General features: G+C 44.4%; 1 protein-coding gene across 7 annotated transcripts in view; it reads right to left on the bottom strand.

The window, feature by feature from the left end:
* Positions 1-21300, bottom strand: part of IFT43 (intraflagellar transport 43) — a 98548-nt gene that overhangs the window by 22191 nt on the left and 55057 nt on the right. For all 7 annotated transcript variants that reach the window (XM_013978326.2, XM_003128670.4, XM_005666356.2 and 4 more), the window contains 2 exons: positions 8730-8762; positions 8034-8080 (listed from right to left, as the gene is read on the bottom strand). In XM_013978326.2, coding sequence (XP_013833780.1) covers positions 8034-8080; positions 8730-8762 — 80 coding nt within the window. The remainder of the gene's footprint in view (positions 1-8033; positions 8081-8729; positions 8763-21300) is intronic.

The raw sequence follows: 21300 nt of genomic DNA, 5'->3' as shown, positions 1-21300 counted from the left end.
CTACAAGTGTGCAGGGACCAGTCCCTCCCATCAAGAAGCCTACAGCAAGCCTCCTTACCAACTTCAGCCACAAGGGCCGCAGACATCAGAAGTAAGAGAGGCTACAACTCTACTGTCTGCAAAAAGGAGACAACACCAAAAACATAAAAATGAAAAGGCAGAGAACTATAACTCAGATAAGGGAGCAAGAAAAAACTCCAGGAAAACAGCTAAGTGATCTGGAGATTCTCAGCCTCCAGGAAAAAGACCTAAGACTGATGATGCTGAAGATGATGCAAGACATTGGAAATAAACTAGAGGCAAAGATTGATAGTTTACAGCAAACACTAAGCAAACAAATACAAGTTTTAAAACTTAAGTAAGCAAAGATGCAAAATACAATAAATGAAATAAGAAATTCATTAGAAGGAACTAACAGCAGAGTCAGGACGAATAAACAAGGTAGAAGACAGACTAATGGAAATCACTGGTGTGGAACAGAAAAGAGAAAAAAGATTGAAAAGAAATGAAGACAGCTTCAGAGAACTCTGTGAAAATGTTAAACATACCAACATCCGTATTATAGAGGTGCCAGAAGGAGAAGAGAGAAAGGGACAGAAAAAATATTCGAAGAGCTAATAGCTGAAAACTCCCCTAACATGGGAAATGAACCACTCACTCAAATTCAGGAAGCATAACAAGTACCATATAAAATAAACCCAAGGAGGAATAAACCCAGAGGCACATATTAATCTAACTGACCTAGATTAAAGACAAAGGGGAAATACTGAAAGCGGCTAGGGAAAAGAAACAAATACATACAAGGGAACCCCAATAAGGTTATCTGCAGAATTTTCAGCAGAAACTCTGCAGGCCAGAAGGGAGTGGCACGATATACTTAACATGATGAAGGGGAAAAACCTCCAACCAAGACTGCTTTATCTAGCAAGGTTCTCATTCAGATTTGAAGGGAAAAGTCAAAAGATTTACAAATAAGCAAAAGCTAAAAGAATTCAGCAACACTAAACCAGCTTTACAACAAATACTAAAGGAACTTCTCTAGGCAAAAAAGAAAAGGCCACAACTAGAAACAAAAATACCACAAATGACAAGGCTCATCAGTAAAGGCATATATACAGCAAAGATAGGAAATCATCCACACAGACAAATATGCTACCAAAATCACAAATCATGAGAGGAGGAGGGTACAAATGCAGGACACTGGAGATGCACTTGCAATTAAGAGACCAGCACCTTAAAACAATCTTGTATACATATAGACTCCTATATCAAAACTTCAGGGTAACTGCCAAAAATCTACAATAGATACACACACAAATAAGAAAAAATCACTCAAATATAATACTAAAAATAGTCATTAAACCACAAGAGAGAGACCAAAAGAAGAAAGGAAGAAAGGAGAGCAACAAAAACAAATCCAAAACAGTTAATAAAATGGCAATAAGAACATACATATAAATAATTACCTTAAATGTAAATGGACTAAATGTCCCAACCAAAAGACACAGAGTGGCTGAATGTATACAACAACAAGATCCATATATATGCTGTCTTCAAGAGACCCACTTCGCTTCTAGGGACACACACAAATTGAAAGTGAGAGGATGGAAGGAAATATTCCATGAAAACGGGAATCAAAAGAAAGCTGGAGTAGCAACTCTCATATCAGAAAAAACAGACCTTAAAATAAATAAGATTATAAGAGACAAAGAAGAACATTACATAATGATCAAAGAATCAATCCAAGAAGAAGATATAACCATTGCACCCAACATAGGATCACCTCAATATATAAGGCAATTGCTAACAACCTTAAAAGGAGAAACTGAAAACAAGACAATAATACAGGGGGACTTTAACACCCTACTTACAGCAATGGACAGATCATCCAGACAGAAAATCAACAAGGAAACATGGGCCCTAAATGAAGCATTAGACCAGATGGACTTAATAGATATTTATAGAACATTCCATCCAAAAGTAGCAGAATACACATTCTTCTCAAGAGCACACAGAACATTCTCGAGGATTGATCACATTCTGGGTCACAAATCAAGCCTTGGTAACTTTAAGAAAATTGAAATCATATCAAGCATCTTTTCCAACCACAATTCTACACAAATGGAAATCAACAACAACAAAAAAATTGCAAAAAGCACAAACATGTGGAGACTCAACAACATGCTACTAAACAGCCAATGGATCACTGAAGAATCAAAGAGGAAATTAAAAGATACCTAGAAGCAAATGTCAACAAAGATACAACACTCCAAAACCTATGGGATGCAGCAAGAGCAGTTCTAAGAGGGAAGTTTATAGTAATACAAGCCTACCTCAGAAAACAAGAATAAGCTTCAATAAACAACCCAACTTTACATCTAAAAGCTAGAGAGAGAGAACAGACAAGACCTAAAGTTAGCAGAAGGAAAGAAATCATAAAGATCAGAGCAGAAACCGATGAAATAGAAACAAAGAAAACCATAGAAAAGATCAATGAAACTAAGAGCTGGTTCTTTAAAAGACTGACAAAATCGATAAACCCTTACCAGACTTATCAAGAAAAAAAGAGAGAGGACTCAAATCAATAAAATTAGAAATAAAAAAGGAGAAGTTACAACAGACATCACAGAAATACAAAGGATCCTAAGAGACTACTATATGCAACTATATGCCAAGAAAATGGAAAACATAGAAGAAATGGACAAATTCTTAGAAAAGTACAGTCTCCAAAGATTAAACCAAGATGAAATAGAAAAGATGAATGGACCAATCACAAGTAATGAAATTGAAATTGTGATTAAAAACTTCCAACCAACAAAAGTCCAGGACCAGATGACTTCACAGGAGAATTCTATCAAACATTTAGAGAAAAGCTGACACCTATCCTTCTGAAACTATTCCAAAAAATTGCAGAAGGAACCCCATTCTATGAGGCCACCAACACACTGATACCAAAACCAGACAAAGATACCACAAAAAAAGAAAACTACAGGCCAATTTCACTGATGAACATTGATGCAAAAATCCTCAACAAAATACTAACAAACCACATCCAACAATACATTAAAAGGATTGTACGTCATGATCAAGTGGGATTTATCTCAGGGATGCAAGGGTTGTTCAATATCCACAAATCAATCAGTGTGATACACCACATTAACAAACTGAAGAATAAAAACCCATATGATCCTCTCAATAGATGCAGAAAAAGCCTTTGACAAAATTCAACACCCATTTCTGAAGAAACCCTTCAGAAAGTGGGCATAGCGGGACCTACCTCAACATAATTAAGGCCATATATGACAAACCCAGAGCTAACATCATTCTCAATGGTGAAAAGCTGAAAGAATTCCCAATGAGACCAGGAATAAGACAAGGATGTCCGCTCTTGCCACTATTCTCCGACATAGTTCTGGAAGTCCTAGCTGCAGCAATCAGATAAGAAAAAGAAATAAAAGGAATCCAAACTGGAAAGGAAGAATTAAAACTATCACTATTTGCAGATGACATGATACTATACCTAGAAAATCCTAAAGACGCTACCAGAAAACTGTTATAGCTCATCAAAGAATTTGGCAGAGTTGCAGGATACAAAATTAATACACAGAAATCGACAGCATTTCTATACACCTAACAACAAAAGATCAGAAAGAGAAATTAGGAAACCAATCCCATTTACCATTGCATCAAAAAGAATAAAATACTTAATAAACCTACAGAAGGAGACAAAAGACCTGTACTCTGAAAACTATAAGATGCTGAGGAAAGAAATCAAAGATGACACAAACAAATGGAAAGACATACCCTGCTTTGCTTTGGGCTGGAAGAATCAATATTATCAAAACGACTATACTACCCAAGGCAATCTACAGATTCAATGCAATCTCTATCAAATTAGCAAGGACATTTTTCACAGAACTAGAACAAAACATTTCAAAGTTTGTTCAGAAGAACAAAAGACAGAATAGCCAAAACCAGCCTGAGAAAGAAAAATGGAGCTGGAGGAATCAGGCTTTCTGACTCCGGACTATACTACAAAGCTACAGTCATCAAAACCATATGGTATTGGCACAAAGACATAAAGATAGATAAGTGGAACAGGAAAGAAAGCCCAGAATTAAACCCACGCACCTACAGTCAAATAATCTATGACAAAGGAGGCAGGAAAATACAATGGAGAAAAGACAGCCCCTTCAATAAGTGGTGCTGGGAAAACTGGACAGCCACGTGGAAAAGAACGAAATTAGAACATTCCTATCACCATACACAAAAATAAACTCAAAATAGATTAAAGACCTAAATATAAGGTAAACTTTTAGAGGAAAACAAAGGCCAAACACTCTCTGACATAAACCACAACAACACCTTCTCAGATCCACCTCCTAGAGTAATGACAATAAAAACAAAAATAAACAAATGGAACTTAATTAAACTTAAAAGTTCCTGCACAGCAAAGGAAACCCTAAATGAAACGAAAGATAACCCACAGAATGGGAGAAAATATTTGCAAATGAAGCCACTGACAAGGGATTAATTTCTGAAATTTATAAACACCTTCTGCAGCTCAATACAAAAAAAAAAAAAAACCATCAACAAATGGGCAGAAGATCTAAACAAACAATTCTCCAAAGAAGACATACATACGGCCAAAAAATGCACAAAAAGATGTTCAACATCATTAATTATTAGAGAAATGCAAACCAAAACCACTATGAGGTACCACCTTACACCAGCCAGAATGGCCATCATCAAAAGGTCTACAAACTGGAGCTCCCATTGTGGCTCAGTGGTTAACAAATCCGACTAGGAACCACGAGGTTGCAGGTTCAATCCCTGGCCTTGCTCAGTGGGTTAGGGATCTGGCATTGCTGTGAGCTGTGGTGTAGGTCACAGACATGGCTCAGATCCCTCATTGCTGTGGCTCTGGTGTAGGCTGGTGGCTACAGCTCCGATTAGACCCCTAGCCTGGAACCTCCATATGCCCCGGGTGTGGCCCCAGAAAAGATTAAAAAAAAAAAAATCTACAAACAATAAATCCTGGAGAGAATATGGAGAAATGAGAACCCTGTTACACTGTTGGTGGGAATGTAATCTGGTGCAATCACTATGGAAAACAGTATGGAGATTCCTCAAAAAACTAGATATAGAATTACCATTTGATCCAGCAATCCCACTCCTGGGCATCTATCCAGGGAAAACCTTGACTCGAAAAGATACATGCACTCCAATGTTCATTGCAGCACTATATACAATAGCCAAGACCTGGAACAACGTAAGTGTCCATCGACAGAGGAGTGGATAAAGAAGATGTGGTGGTACATATACACAATAGAATATTACTCAGCCATTAAAAGGAAAGAAAGAATGGCATTTGCAGCAACATGAATGGACCTCGAAATTATCACACTAAGTGAAGTTGGCCAGACAGTGAGATACCAACATCATATGCTATCACTTACATGTGGAATCTAAAAAAAGAACACAATGAACTTTGCAGAACAGACACTGACTCACCAACTTTGAAAAACTTATGGTTTCCAAATAGACAGGTCGGGGGGTAGGAGGATGCACCTGGGGTTTGGGATGGCAATGCTGTAAAATTGGGTTGTGATGATTGTTGTACAACTATAAATGTAATAAAAATCACTGAGTAATTTTTTAAAAAGCCAGAAAAAACAAGAAAAAAAAAAAAAGAATGGACACATAAGGTCCTACTGTATAGCACAGGGAACAATATTCAATAGCCTGTAATAAACCATAACGGAAAAGAATATGAAAAAGAGTATGTATATATGTATATATATGTGTGTGTGTGTGTGTGTGTGTATAGATATATAATGAAATCATTTTGCTATAGTATGGCAGAAATTAACATAACATTATAAATCAGCTATACTTCAACAAAATTTTAAAAAATATATAAGGCTTTAGAACTCTACTGTAGCCATGAGAAAGAAACTGGTCCCAGACTTGCCTTCTTGCTTTAAACATTAGAAAATCAGAAAAAAAAATAAGATACAACTGTTTTCACACAGTGGACAAGAGGTAGCACAGAACTGTGATCCCCATGGGAAAGGAAAAAATGAAGCAGGCCCTGCAGTCACCCTGGCTCTGCTGAAGGTGCTTCCTGGACACTGATGCAGGGGTAGGGAGCCCAGATGGAACATGGGGAGGTCTGGCTGAGTTGAGAAGGCAAAGGTTTAGGGGGCTAAGGTGGCTGGTATGAGGAGCAACCTACGTGTTCATCAAAGATGAATGGACAAAGAAGATACTGTGTGTGTGTGTGTATAATGATATATATTATACATATACAGTAGAATATTATTCAGCCATAAAAATGAAATCTTGCCATTTGTCACAACATGGATGGACCTAGAGGGAATTATACTAAGTGAAATAAGTCAAAGGAAGACAAATACCATATAGTCTCACTTACGTGTCGAATCTAGTAAAAACACAACAAAAACAGACTCATAGACACACAGAACAAACAAGTGGCTGCCACAGCATGGGGGCTGGGGTGAAATAAATGAAGATTAAAAGGTACAAACCTCCAGTTATAAAATAAATAAGCCATGGGGAAGTAATATACAGCATTAGGAATATGGTCAATAAAACTGTAATGACTTGTATGGGGACAGATGGTCACTAGACTTATCATGGTGATCCTTCTATTAATGTATGCAAATTCCAAAATCAACAGGTAGTATACCCATACCAACATAATATTGTACATCACCTATATTTCAATTTTTAAAAAGGAAAGAGATAATGGCTACAATTCCCTGAATCTAATGAAAACCATAAATCCACAGACTCAAGAAGTTCTAGTAGGATAAACACAAAGTAAACCACACCAAGGCAGATCATAACCAAGGTGCTGAAAATAATGGATAAGGGAAAATCAACCTTAAAAGCAGGAGAAAAAAACATTCTGCATACAGGGCAACAAAGATAAGGATGACCACTGACTTCTCATCAGACACAATGCAAGCCAGAGGACAATGAAATAAATACCTAAAGTGCTAAAAGGAAAAAATGGAGTTGTCAGCCCAGAATTCTGTATCTGGTGAAAAATAAAGACATTCTCAGACAAACAAGTAAGAGAATTTGTTGCCAGAGGAGCTGCTCTACCAAAAAAAAAAAAAAAAAAGTTAAATGAAGTCTTTAGGCACAAGGAAAATGATACCAGATGGAAACTGAGTTCTACACAAAGGAATAGAGTGTGGAAATGGTAAATCTGTGGGTTAAAAAAAAAAGGCTTTGATCGTTTGGACCCTAAATATAATCTCTCCTCTAGTAGGTTTCTTGTAAAAAGTATACACAAACTTTTCTCTTCTCTTGAGTTTTGAACCCAGGCTTCAGCCGTGACAAGGCTACTAGTGTTTAGAGCTGTTTCTCCCTCATTTACAATGTCAGCCTTTAACTGACTACGACACATCACGCACCAGAAACGCAAAGATAGATAAGACATGGTGTCCACCATCATTAGAGCCTGGCAGGAAGAACGATCAAGCCAACCAAGAGTTAAGGTGTGATAGTCCCTTAGCTCTGGGGCCATGGGTAAACTGACTTAACCTCTCAACTACAAAATAGGGATAGTAAGAGCACTATATTGTAGGGTTGTTGTGAAGATTAAATCCTTTAACATCTATAAGCTGGCAGAAAAGTGCCTGAGGTATAATAAACACCTAATAAATATTAGCTACTATTGATGGGGTGGTGGTAGTTCCATGAAGGTTTGCCCAGGAGATTGCGGGCACACAGAGAGTGCGGGGGTGGGATGGGAAGGGAAGACATTTCAGAGGAGGCAATGCTTTGGTGAGTTTGGAAGGACAAGGAGGGTTAAGGATAAAGTGCTCCAGGCAGAGGCAGCAGCATGAGGGAGGCACAGAGATGCAAAACAACGGAGAGGATGAGGCCATGGGAGAGGTTCCCAGTAAGGCTGCAGCAAATGGGCCCTTAGCTGTAGCTCAGGAAACTCTCCCGGATGTCTCTGGAAGCCCTTTTGACTTCCTCCAAGGGAATCTTACCTCCTCCATCATCTGATCCATCCAGGCTCTGCTGTCTGAGGCGGTGACTGTCACCCAGGAAGAAAGGAAAGCAGAAAATGAATTTCACACACAGAAACAACCCCATGACCCCCGTTTTTATGGCTTCCATTCTTTCTTCTAGATGAAAATGTCTCTGGACCCACTTTCCTCCACCAACCTGGGCAGACTTGATCAGGCAGCTGGGTCTGCCGTGCACGGATGCACCATCCCAACAGACAGCATGGCACAGACCCTGCTATGACGTGCTGTCCACCCCCACACGGGAGACTCAGGGGCCCTGCCTTTATGCTCCATCTTTACCTAGCAACCTTCCTTCTTTCTTTTTGATGTGAGTCTTAGGAAAAAGCTAGGTTTCAAAGGCTGGCATTGGTGCCAATCTGCATCAATAAAGCAGAACCCACGGGTCAGTACTCTTGATATCTGAACATACAATTTTAAAAACCATGGTTGGGAGACATAACATGGGCATCAAGGCCAGAGCCCTGCCCTTCTATTGAGGAAGGAGCATCCCCCAAACCCCTGACTCCACGTTCCCAACTCCAGCCCCAGACCACAGCTGGACTGGTACTGGTTTTGAACGCTGTGTTCAACAAAGGCTGAACAGAGAGGTATGGTCACCAGACTGCACTGCTCACTAAGGTCACCACACACGCTGGAAGAATAATGCAAACATACTCTTCTATTTCTTCAGAAGCCTTCCTTCCCAACCTGGAAAACACAAAAAGAGACAAGGTTTAGAGAACCAGCTAGTTCTCTGCACTGGCGTGGCATGTTGGAGAGGGGGTTTCAAAAGTGGGGGCAGGAGCTCCCATTGTGGCTCAGTGGGCTGAAAACCCGACTAGTATCCTTGAGGACAAAGGTTCAATCCCTGGCCTCGCTCAGTGGGTTAAGGATCCAGCGTAGCCACAAGTTGCAGCACAGGTCGCAGACGCGGCTCTGGTGTTGCCGAGGTATGGTGTAGGCCTGCGGCTGCAGCTCTAATTCAACCCTTAGCCTGGGAGCTTCCATATACCACTGATGGGGCCATAAAAAGAAAAAGAAGAAAAAAAAAGTGGGGGTAAATGAGCCTATCCCAAGTGCTTTATTTGTCTGGATTCCTCTCTATAGACCACAACCAATGTTAGAAAATTACAAAAAACAATTTTTTTTAAATTATAGTAATCCTTCCTTATGGTCTCATTTTCAGCATGACTCCAAATTAAATTGTTGAGCTTGAATGCAAGTTGAGAGAGAAGCTCAAAACTAAAAAGGCTATAGACGATACAGTGCCTTCCCTTCTTTCAACAATCAAATGACCAATTTACAAAGGGCTTTCTTAGCACTGAGGCCACAGGTCTTCTTCGGAGCTGATGTGTTACCACGTGCAGCCTCCTAAGAGCAGAAGGGGAGTGAACCGGCCGTGCCATTTAGGCCGCAGGTTTGGGGCCTGACTTTCTGTTTGCTTCACACGATGGACTTGATGATCCTGTGAGTGACAGTCGGACAGCAGTGCCCTGAGATATTCCATGAGAACAGGAAGTCTGTCCACACGCACAGGTTCTCGGAGGCCCTGGTTCTCCAACCTGAATGCACCTAAGAATCAGCTGGGAAGCCTGTCGGATGTGCACATCGCTGGACTCGGCAGTGAGACATTTCCGAGTCAGCTGGTCTGGGGGAGCGGGAGCCCCAGATGCGCATCTTAAACAAATCCCCAGTAATTCTAATCCAAGTGGGTCCCTACTGATGCTCTGAGAAACACTCGTCTTATGAATGAGTGGCTAAATGTTGACAATTATTAAAGTGGGGTGCGGGGAGGTGGGGATTGTTTTCCATTGTCTGAAAGTTTCCTCAGTGACAGTTTTTTTTTTTTTTCTTTTTTAATGAATTATTTTAAGTCAGAAATCAATCGTGACTGAACAGGGGCACAGGGCAGTGGCAACATCATAATGGCCAGGAGGCAGGATGCCCGAGAAGGACCTCGGCAATGCTGGGCCCACAAGCCTCCCCAGGAGGAGCTACGCTGGAACCAGCCAGCAATTCCTGCAAAGTGCAGACAGTTCCCCCAAGAGGAGAATCACAAATGAAGCCCAAGTTTAAGTAGTTTACCTCGCACGAAATTCCAGTCAAAACTGCACTGTAGAAAGAAAGACAGAGAGAGAGAGAAGGAGGGAGGGGAGGAGGAAGAATGGGTGAATCTCGGCAGAAATTGGGGAGGGAGAAGTGAACAGGTAGGTAAAGTTGGAAGAACAGGATGGAACAATTCCGAGGGGACCTCCTAGGCTGCAGTTTTTGATTCTTAAGGGCCAAGAAAAGAGATGGAGCAACTTGGGGTAGGAGGGTGAGTGGGGCTTCCAGGGCAGCAGGGGGCACGAAGGTAAAGTGCATCAGGTGCCCTGGGCATCGCCACCACGGTGCTGTCTGATGACGCGGGCTTCTGACATTGCTCTAAATCAAAGGAATCCTAAATACAGCTCCCCCCACCCCGGCCAGCTGCTGACACAGTGCCTCCCTGTGTGGGAGGGGGCAGCTCTGCGCCTGACTTGCGCTCCCAGGACCACCGCCTCTAACTGTCCTGGTGAAGTCGAACTCCCTGAACCCACGGTCGAATGACCCCATCATATGTCACCAACGGGAGAAGGGCTTGGATGGAAATGCACATCAGAGCAGAATAATGGGACTCAAGAGGAAGCCGGGGAGCCCAGGCCGGCACCTTCACGCTGGACAAAAGGGCCAGATCTGCCTCTGATCACCCTCAGGAGTGCTGACAGAGTCCCTCCTTCCTGAGCCATGTTGTGCTGGGCAGGGCAAAAGGAGCAGTGATTTGTGTCTGAAGGAAACAATGATGAGAACGCTATTCTTGGGGGAAGGCGGATTAATCCCTGTTTATCGACGCATTGTCCAAAAAGGGACTGAGTTCCCTGTTCTGTGTAACGGCCGCTGAGCCCGCCTCCGGCTCCCTCTCCCTCTGCGGGGAGCCCAGCATCCTCCCGCATCTCCTGTCCACCCAAGGGGAGGAGCGAGGCCGGAGCTCGCCCTCAAGGATGGCATTTTGTCTGTCTGTCTGGTTCTCTATCTCTCTGCCAGAAACAGCAGGTTCTGGCGGTGGAAAGCCTAGTGGGGACATAGGTGGGGCCCGGGAGAAACAGCCTGAGAGAGTGGCCACTTCCGAGCCTTAGCTGACTTGCAGGTAAGTTTGGGCTGCGCCACACTGCTGCTGCTTTTGGTTTGGCTTAATTGCGTTCTCTTTTAGTGACCGTTGTTGTCCAGATTGGAGGTTTTATACAAAAATCTTGATTTCTGAATTCTCCAAACACAAGCCCTGGACCTGCAATCCCTCATGGAAAATTCAAGGACGCTGGGCTGTGGCTGTCCCCACCCCATCCCCAGGCAGCACTAGCTCTTTATCACTGAATCTGGCTTTCTTACAGAGGTTAAGAGGCCAATGAAGCATTTCCAGCAGCTACGCAGCAACCAAAAGTGAGAAGCAAAGGCTAGACGGAGTGGGAAGCATGCTTTAGGACAACAGGCAGAGGGCACGTTTCTGGTTTTGTTTTTGTTTTTTTAATTTATTTTATTGAAGTATAGTTGATTTACAATGCTGTGTTAGTTTCTGTGTATAACACTGATTCAGTTTTACCCCCCCCACACACACACATTTTTTCCACGTTTTTTCCTGGTTGATCACAGGATGGTAAATATAGTTCCCTGTGCCACACAGTAGGACCTTGTTGTTTATCCATTCTACATACAATAGCTTGCATTTGCTAACCCCAAACTCCCAATCCATCCCTTCCCCACCCTTGGTAACCACAAATCTCTTTGTCTCTGTGTGAACCTGTTTCTGTTCCCGTCAATGAGTCCATTTGTGTCATGCTTTAGATTTCACATACAAGTGCTATCACATGGTATTTGTCTTTCTCTTTCTGGAGCGTACATTTCCTCACAGAACTGTGAGTATACAAATAATGTGTACATGTACCCCAGTGATATAACTGAAGGTGCCATATCTGAAATAAAACACAGACTGCTTTACCTGCCCAGTCACCAAAGGCACCTCAGGCCATGCAGTGACACGGAATCTAGCCCAAGGATTTTCAAACCACAGGTCATGATGACCCATTGGTGACTCATGAAATCAATTTAAAGGATCACCAGCAGCCTTTCTTTTTTGTCTTTTTTTCCCAATAGCAAAGAACAATGAAGAGTGTACTGCAAATAGTAAGGATAAATATTAAACACGTTTTTTCAGTTTTCATTACAGCTATACCCAGGCTGCCACAGACTGTGGGTGGGTGGAAGCTCCAGGGAGGGACCATGGGTTCTGGGCCCTCTCTTCCTCATGGACACACTTCCAAGAAAACAGTGTGAGCTGGTCCAGCCCCGTGGCAGGAGGACTGCGAAGGTGCAGTCAGCTCCAGCCTGAGCTTCTGGCCCCTTAACGCAACCCCCCCACCCACCGGGCCACAGGCCTCCTTCCCCAGAAGTGACGGCTGGAGGGTCTGGGTGCCTGATAATTACAATACGTGAGACCGCCGTCAGAGATGCAGCACATTTCAGGGTCTTTCAAAGACTTTCTATCAACATTAGGTCTGAAAAAGAGACAAAGCAGGTTTCAGGAGCAAAGCATCCTTCTATGTAAGACTGGGACATGGGCTGCTGGCTGTGTGCCTTGTCCATATCACAGAGCAGGTCAGTGATGAGGCTGAAGCAAGAATCCCCATCATGCGCCAACCACCCAAGATTCCAAGCCCTTTCACAAGCAGGTACCCGCTGATTTTGAGATGTCCCCTGGGCCCCCGACGTCTGTTTGGATTTCCTGCACTCATAGTCATTCCTGCTTTCCCGTGATCAGGGAAGGCAACAGAAGCGACCTGAAAGCTGGAGAGTCCTTTACCCCAGTGGGTCTTAACCAGTGGCGCACAACAGAAGCACACCTGGGAAACTGCGGCAGTGTCCATGTGCTAGGCCCCCTGAGGCAGTAATTTCTAGAAACGGAACCCAGGCACATATGTGAGAATCACTGCCCTAAACCTTATTTCAGACAGCAGGCTGCACGCTCTGGTTGCTAAGCAGCAAAACGTCAACCGTCCCGCCTCGTCCTTCTGAGTTGCCTACTCCTCTCCGGAGGACTTGTGACTTGACCCACAGGCTGAAGGGAGGAAGGAAACGGCCTCGCAGACTGAAGGCTCCTTTCCTGAGTGAGCCCGAGCTGGCTCTCCCGAAACAGAACAGGGATCCCTTGGTGTTCGCAGGTACTTCCCACCCGGGGAGGCCCAGAAGCAATTCAGATCGGATTAAAGATGCTTGTTCAGTATTCAAAATGTAAAACACAGAGGTTGCTGAACCAGCACTTTGAAAAGTTAATTAAATGCCAGGTTTCTTTTTAAGAGCTACTCCATCACCTGCTGACTGCTTTGGCCATTTTGCAGAATGAAGCTTTAACTCCGGACAATGAGAGTAAATGTTCGTCCTCACCTCCCACCCTTGCTCAGACAGGGGGACAGGAGTAAGGGCGCCCTGGCCTCTGGCTTTCTGACCAGGGACGCGCCGCACCTGGTCAATGACTCGGCAAGAGGGGAAGCCACGGCTCTCTCTGTGTGGTGTCTCCCAAATGGCGGAGAACCTCAGCCTTGCGGGGAGCCACCTGTTCTCCAAACATCGGGCTCTTAGGTGGCGATGCCAAGGTTAAGGGGCTGCCTCGTTATCCCTACCTTCATCGAAAGCCTAGTCCTTCAGCTCCACACTCAACCCATCCCCTCCTGGCGTTGACCCCACTCCTCTACCATCCACATTAGGTTTCTCCTCCTCGGCACCTCACAGCCGCCCTTGGTTCTCAGGGGAAAGCTCATTCCCAGGCTCTGGGCCCCACAAGCCTATCACAAGAAGGCTGATGACTGACGATAACAGCAGTTAACACTTAGGAAGCTTGTTGGCTACCAGGCAATCATTATCTTATTTACATACTGCTATTATACTGCATATATAATATATACTGCATATATATATATACTGCATATATAATATATACTGCATATATTATATATACTGCATATATTATATATACTGCATATATTATATATACTGCATATATTATATATACTGCATATATAATATATACTGCATATATTATATATACTGCATATATTATATATACTGCATATATTATATATGCATATATAATAGCAGTATATAAATAAGATAATGATATACTGCATATAGGAAGCTTGTTGGCTACCAGGCAATCATTATCTTATTTACATACTGCTATTATACTGCATATATAATACATACTGCAGTATATTTTATATACTGCATCTTATTTAATTATCTCATTATCTGATTTAACTTGTTCTCTTTACCGATGAGACAGGGCTCGGAGAAGTAAAGTAACTCACTAAGAGCACCCAGAATACAAGGCCCAGTTTTTTTGCTTTTTTTGGTCATACCACGGAGGCAGTATCAGTGAAATTGCTGAGTCCTAACCACCAGACCACCAGGGAACTCCCAAAGCCCAGGTCTTCACCCTTACATGATACAGGCGCAGAGGCACGACCTGGGAGGAGTGCTGATTCTAGACTCTGCTTCAGATCCAACTAATATTTTCCATGATGAGATGAGGACGTACTTTCGATTTACAGTAGTAGCTTTGTCAGGCCCGACACTGTGGTAGTTAATATTGGCTTCACTGTTCTTTATGATTTACTGTGTATTTTTATTTACAACATGACAACTTGTGTCTTGGCAGAAAGGCAATCTCATCTAGCCAGGTCACCCTTCCCTACATGTATTCGCTGTTTCCAACTTCTTTTTTTTTTTTTTTTTCCTTTTTGGCCACCCCACAGGATATGGAGTTCCCGGGGGGGTGGGGGGTCAGATCTGAGCTACTCTGAGGACTTGTGACCTAGTCCACAGCTATGGCAATGCTGGATCTTTAACTTGCCAGCTTGGCCAGGGATTAAACCTGCATCCTGGCACTGCAGAGACACCACCAATCCCATGGTGCCAGTGGGAACTCCTAACTTCTCTTGCTCAGATGAAATTCCTTTCTTTCATTTAGAGACCCCGCTGACATGCACCAGGCATGATTTGGTTGGCTGAGGACAAGCTTGATGGCGCTGGTACATCTGGTGTCTGCAGCCACACAGGACCACAGCCCAATCTCAGATCCGTGGTTTCACTCGGGGACTCAGTGGGAGAGAAGGGCTGTCAGGTGAGAACCCTCCCCGCCCACGGAGCCCGTCTCCACTGCCCACCACGCTGCAGCAGCAGAGGGCCTCAGAGGCTGCCTACACAGGTCACGTGCTGAAGGGTGAAAGGCGGCCCTAATGTAGACATCATCTCAGTTAAAGTGTTGCTCTCGAGTTTAATGGAACACTGCAGAGATCTAAATGGAGATAAAGTACCACGGCTCAGAGAACAGCCAGGATGCTATCTTTATGCAGCATGACAATGTTCAGTGGTTAATTAGACACCGTTAACCTATTTTAGCAGGGGACATAACTGGGATAAATGGGGGGAAGTGTCCTTGAAGTCTCTTAATATCCACAGCACATATTGGACCCTAGACTCACCTCCCTGCTGCAAGACAGCATGGGCTTAAAATAGAGCCAAGCGCCGGGCACCAGGAGGCACCGGGAGGTCCAGAGTCCCAGCGGCAGGCCCTCTGCAGGGCCTACCCGCCTGGGCCGCAGCTTCTGACCGGAGAGGGATGTGACAGGTTTAGATAAAGGGTAACGAGTGCAACTTGGTGTTCAAGAGAGGAAAGCTAAAGCCACAGTAAGGAGCTCCCGGAGCTTCCGTGATAAAAAGAAGACACTCTGCAGCTGGGGGCCAAATTCGTAAAGAAGCACATGGTGAGGGAAGGGCAGGAACAAGGACCAGCTAAACTGAAGCCAAAGCCACTTTACATTTTCAAAACATATCGCTCCCCTGGAGGAAAAGCGGCCCAGACCCCCCTTTTTTGGGGGGATGACCAGGTTTTCTACTCTCATAATCCTTAGATGTCTGATAAACATCTCGCAAGTACCTCCAAACCTCACTGAGGGCAGTTTTATGAAGGCTTGAGAGAGAGAACGCCATCTGTCCCAGGTCATATGACACATGACCAGCACAGTCAACACTAAGGCTCCACTTTACAAACTGTGTGACCCACCAACTGGGCCTTCCCAGTGAAAACCCAAATCTGAGCAAAGCAGAAACCTGCCATTGTAATCTTGGCTACCGGGTCCATTCAGCATCAGGCAGCAGCGGCTTACCTGGGGTTCCTCTGCTCTGAGACATCCCACATCTGTAATGATTAAAAATCAGATAGTTCTCATGAACCGAAGTTGTCTTAGGCCAACAGATTTCTCCAGGTTGAAATCTCTCCTGAAAGTTGAAGCCCCTACTCTTTTCCTCCTTGGCTCCTAATGCTTGCTGTTCATATGTTTAGTGTCCAGAATGTACTTGCAGGTATTGTACCTTCTCCCTTCTTTTAAAGACAAACAACTCCCAAGCACCCAAATTCTGGCCCTTTGGGGTTCTAGGTCCTATTAGAGTCTATTTCGCTCCTGTTGGGATTATCAATAAGGTGTCCACCTGAAAGATGAAAACCAACCTCCAAATCCTATCTGCAGAATGCCAAGCCCTGAGAAGTCAAAAGTATAGCAAATCGACTACAAGGCAATTCCTGAGTGAAGTTTGCCCCCTGCTGGTTAGATTCAAAATAACATCTTTATTCTGATTGAAACTCTGAAGGCTCATTATCGGGAGGAAAAAGGGTTGAAATACATAGAAACAGTTTCAGTAGCTAATTATGGGAACATATAATAATGCATGCATATACCTGGTAGAAATAAATCAAAAGGTAGAACTTAGATCTCTAAAGCTTAGGTTATCTTAAATGAACATTATTTTATTCAGAAAACTTACTGGGTAACTAATTCTCTATTAGGCAGATAAATGAGAGGTTTTGGGATTTGGGGATCTTTGGCTCAATCTGCTGGAGAAAAGAACATCATAAGTAAGAGCTCCAGAAGACTCACTCACACACTGGAGGGCCTGAAGAACACTGCCTCCATCCCCCCTTGTAAATGGATGGAGACCAGAGGTGGTTAAAGTGACCGCACTACAGCCCCAAAGTGAGCTGGACACAGAGCTGGAACTAGCGACCAAGGTTCACAGTCCTTCATCTACTGCTGGTTCTAGTGTGCCCCAAACTTAGCAGGACAAGTGGGGTGAGGGCAAAATATCACGGTAGCACTAAAGCATGAACTGACCACCCCAGTTGGGGGAATCTGGGAAGACTTCCTAGAAGTCGTGTCAACTGAAAGATAAGGGTGGGGGGGGGGGGAGTGAAAAGTAGCAGGAAAGGCTTTTCCGGCTGAGGAAACAACCTGAATAAAGACAGGAGGCATGAAAGGGCCAGTATGCTCAGAAAACAGCAGGGGAGCTGGTGTGGCTGAAGTACAGCAGGGGAGCTGGAGCGGCATGAGAAGGGCCTCAGAGCTGGCTGGGGGCACAGCCAGACTGGAACAAGATGCCATCACCTGCTGGAATCCACAAGCATACACACTGACGTTGGTCAGGCATCAGGAGGGAACTGTGGGCTAGAAATTTTCACTGAGCTCCTTTTTTCCCCTTCCCAAGTCACTAAGACAATTCAGAGAGTCTGCAATGAACCGCAGGCAACTGGTCGCCTATCCTGCGCATTAAAAGCAGCATGTAGAGGTCAAGAGGAAGAAATTCTCATTCCCATCTGGGGACCTGCTGGGAAGAGGTGCTATCGGACGGTGTTGCCCAAACGTCTACATTTTCAAATGCCACCTTCACAAATGTTGCTGTAACTGTGTACTTTCTGCACCTATTTTATCTATGAAGTACATTCCTTACTTTTACTTTAATAAATTTATTCAAATGAAAACTTTATATTCTGGATGGAAATCTGGCATCACCAGCCATATAGAAGGTAATTATTAAAGACAATAGAGTTTAAATAAAACACAAAAGTTATTTTATTAGAGCTCCATATTGCTCTGTGCCCAAGTCTGAGCCTATGGCTTAGTCTTTGTTAAAAAGGCAGATTAGCAAGGTTAGAAAGGTGTTAAAGAAACACTAGGTACAAACGGAGACCTTCCCATTGACATGATCGCAGGGTTCACTGGAAGTGCTGGGAAATTCTAGAGAAATTTTGTGACTGAGCATCAGTCTTGGATAAATATAGCCATAAGGACTGAGAGTGAAATGATGCAGGATGTGGTGAGCAAAACAAGTGGAAATCACGGCTCCGCAAGTTGGGAGCAAACTTTTATCGGTGTTTCTGAAAACCTTTTTTTTTTTTTTTTTTTGTCTTTTTGCCTTTCTTGGGCCGCTCCCGAGGCATATGGAGGTTCCCAGGCTAGGGGTCGAATCAGAGCTGTAGCCACCGGCCTACGCCAGAGCCACAGCAACTCGGGATCCGAGCCGTGTCTGCAACCTACACCACAGTTCACGGCAACGCTGGATCCTTAACCCACTGAGCAAGGCAAGGGATCGAACCCACAACCTCATGGTTCCTATTGGATTTGTTAACCACTGAGCCATGATGGGAACTCCATCCTGAAAACCTTTATTTTAGCTCCTTTTAGATCACTGAATGGCTTGAGTCTTTGACTTCTCCTGGAAAGAACTTTTCTGTAATAAAGAAACCTATAAAGATGTCCTTCTAGTCACTCACTAATTATTTTCTCTGCCCTTCTTTTACATCCTGTGGTGCCCCTGAAGCCCACACATACAGTGAGACTCACCCAAGTGACAAGCTACTCAAAGAGCAGGTGCCGCAGGTTGTTAGTGGCGGGCCCCCTCCTGGGGCGGGCAAGGGCTCATGTGGGGCAGCCTCCTGGAAGGTTTAGGACCCACCCTGGTGACTCCCTAATGTAGATGAACCAAGAACACCGTGGCACTTCTTCTTATGCAAGGACCACTGTGAAACCAGGACAAAATGGCACTGTCCCCAGTAACCAGCTGTAGTGCAGGGAGATGGGACAAAGAATAAACCATGGCAGACCCACTAGACCAAAAAAAACCGGGATTATATGGGGGGTGGAGGTGGGGGGCTCTATTTCTTGTGCATATTTATGTCTGCCCGGGCTTGTGGCTTCTACATGAAAACTGCTTCCGCTTCCTTCTCAATAAAGGACTAAAGAGAAAAGGGAAGAGGTAGGTGTGATGTTCACAGACGCATTTTATTTTTGAGAGACTGAATCCATCAAAGGGAGAACAAGGAGAGCATCCATGTCGGGAGAATTTTAACCAATGGCTGGCTTCCCCTGTCACTCCCTGCTGGCTTTTAGCTGCTCACTCGGCAAAGTGGCGAGTCCCCCTTAGCAGACTGGCTGGCTCAGGGGACACAACTTTCTTCCTTGAAAGTTTTTTTTGTTGTTGTTCAATAAGATTGCTTCATATGATCAACATCTCATTTCTGCGAGGGTCCCAGAGGACTGCAGTAAAGACGGTTTTATTCTCACAGACTCGCTGTTGCACAAACAGTGTAGTGCATGGCCTTTTCATGAACTTGAAATAAAGGCGTGCAGCGCTCAAGGTTTGAGGATGGCATGGCTGCAGAACGAGAGGCACATTCTATTACACTAATTAGCTGTCTGACCTTGGGCAGCGGGGCAAGGTGACATCTGAGGGCTTTTCTAACTCTTAGGCTTCTATACCTGAGCCATTTAACTGCCCCATGCCTCATTTTCTCCATTTTGAAACCAAAGGGGCCACCCTCCATGACCTCTCGGGTCCCTCCCTGGCTCTGGGAGTGACACGGACCCTGCCTCTCCATGGCCCCCACCCCATATGCTCCCATTAAGATAATTTCCTATTCTGATACCTCCAAGCAGCCCCTTCCCCACAACTGGTTGATCCAGCCCTAAAATTTCAATCACTAATGTACTGGTTTGGCGATCCCAAAGTCAAGTGGTCGGTGAACAAACCACCACGCTGGGGAGTGGGAGGGGGGCAGGAGAAGAAGAAAGGGGGAAGGAGGGAGGGAGGAAGAAAATCAACCCTTTGCCCCGTATTCAATCTTTTTTTTTTTTTTTTTCTTTTTCGGCTGCCCTGTGGCATATGGAAGTTCTCAGGCCAGGGATCTAATCTGCACCACAGCTGCATCCTTAACCCACTGCATGGGGCTGGGGATTGAACCTCGCCTCCACAGAGATAAGCCAGATCGTAAACCCACTGCATCACAGTGGGAACACCTCAGTTAGTTAGTTAGTTATTGCCTTTTTGCCTTTTCTAGTGCTGCACCCGTGGCATATGGAGGTTCCCAGGCTAGGGGTCTAATTGGAGCTGTAGCCGCCGGCCTACGATGCCACAACCACAGCAATTCGGGATCCAAGCCACATCTTCGACCTACACCACAGCTCACGGCAACACCAGATCCTTTACCCAGTGAGCAAGGGCAGGGATCGAACCCGCAACCTCATGGTTCCTAGTCGGATTCATTAACCACTGCGCCATGACGGGAACTCCATTTTTTTAGAGTGAAAGTTAACAGAGACTCTCTTCTCACTTAAGAATTTAAGACACCATGCTGTACAAACAGAAGAAAGGGTGGGGGAAAAACTGTAATTGTAATGTATACATGTAAGGATAACCTGACCCCCTTGCTGTACAGTGGGAAAAAAAAAAAAAAAAAAAAAAGACACCATGCACAGTAGGAAAAAAAAAATGTATTGGGGAAATAACGATTGATTACAATTAAAAAATAAAATAAAATAAAGTAAAAAAGAATTTAGGACCTTTTCATCCTTGGTCCGCCCTTGTCTCCTTTTCGGTGCTGTCAGAACCTGCCGCCGCTTTCCCAGTTTCACCGAGGACCCTTCCTTCCCTCCCTCCGCCTCTCCCAGACGCTGCCCCCGCTCTTAACAGCCCCAGTTGCTTTCCTCCTCCTTCAGGGCCCTGTCTACCTCCCTTCGCTCTAAGCAGTCAGAAAGGGGCATCTGTTCACACCTGCCAGCCCCCCACACCTCCCAACAGGGCATCTCCGAAAGCAGCCCTCTGTCCTCCAGGTCTGGGAGGACCGGGCCTTGGGCTCCGCTGGCTCTGAGGATGGGCCCTGGAGGCAGAGGGTTCAAATCAGCATCCTTGGTGTGCTCTTGGGCAGGTCCCTTAAAGTCCGCAAAACTGATAATGACACACGCTTCGATTCACAGGGTTGTAAGAATCAAATAAGTTAACTCACACAAAGCGATTCGCACAGGACGCGGCACACAGGATGTGACAGGGAGCAGCAGCCGCTGCTGTTATC

Source organism: Sus scrofa, chromosome 7 (assembly GCF_000003025.6).
Source record: "Sus scrofa isolate TJ Tabasco breed Duroc chromosome 7, Sscrofa11.1, whole genome shotgun sequence".
Classification (NCBI taxonomy): Eukaryota; Metazoa; Chordata; class Mammalia; order Artiodactyla; family Suidae; genus Sus; species Sus scrofa.
This window is presented reverse-complemented; position numbering and strand designations above follow the sequence as displayed.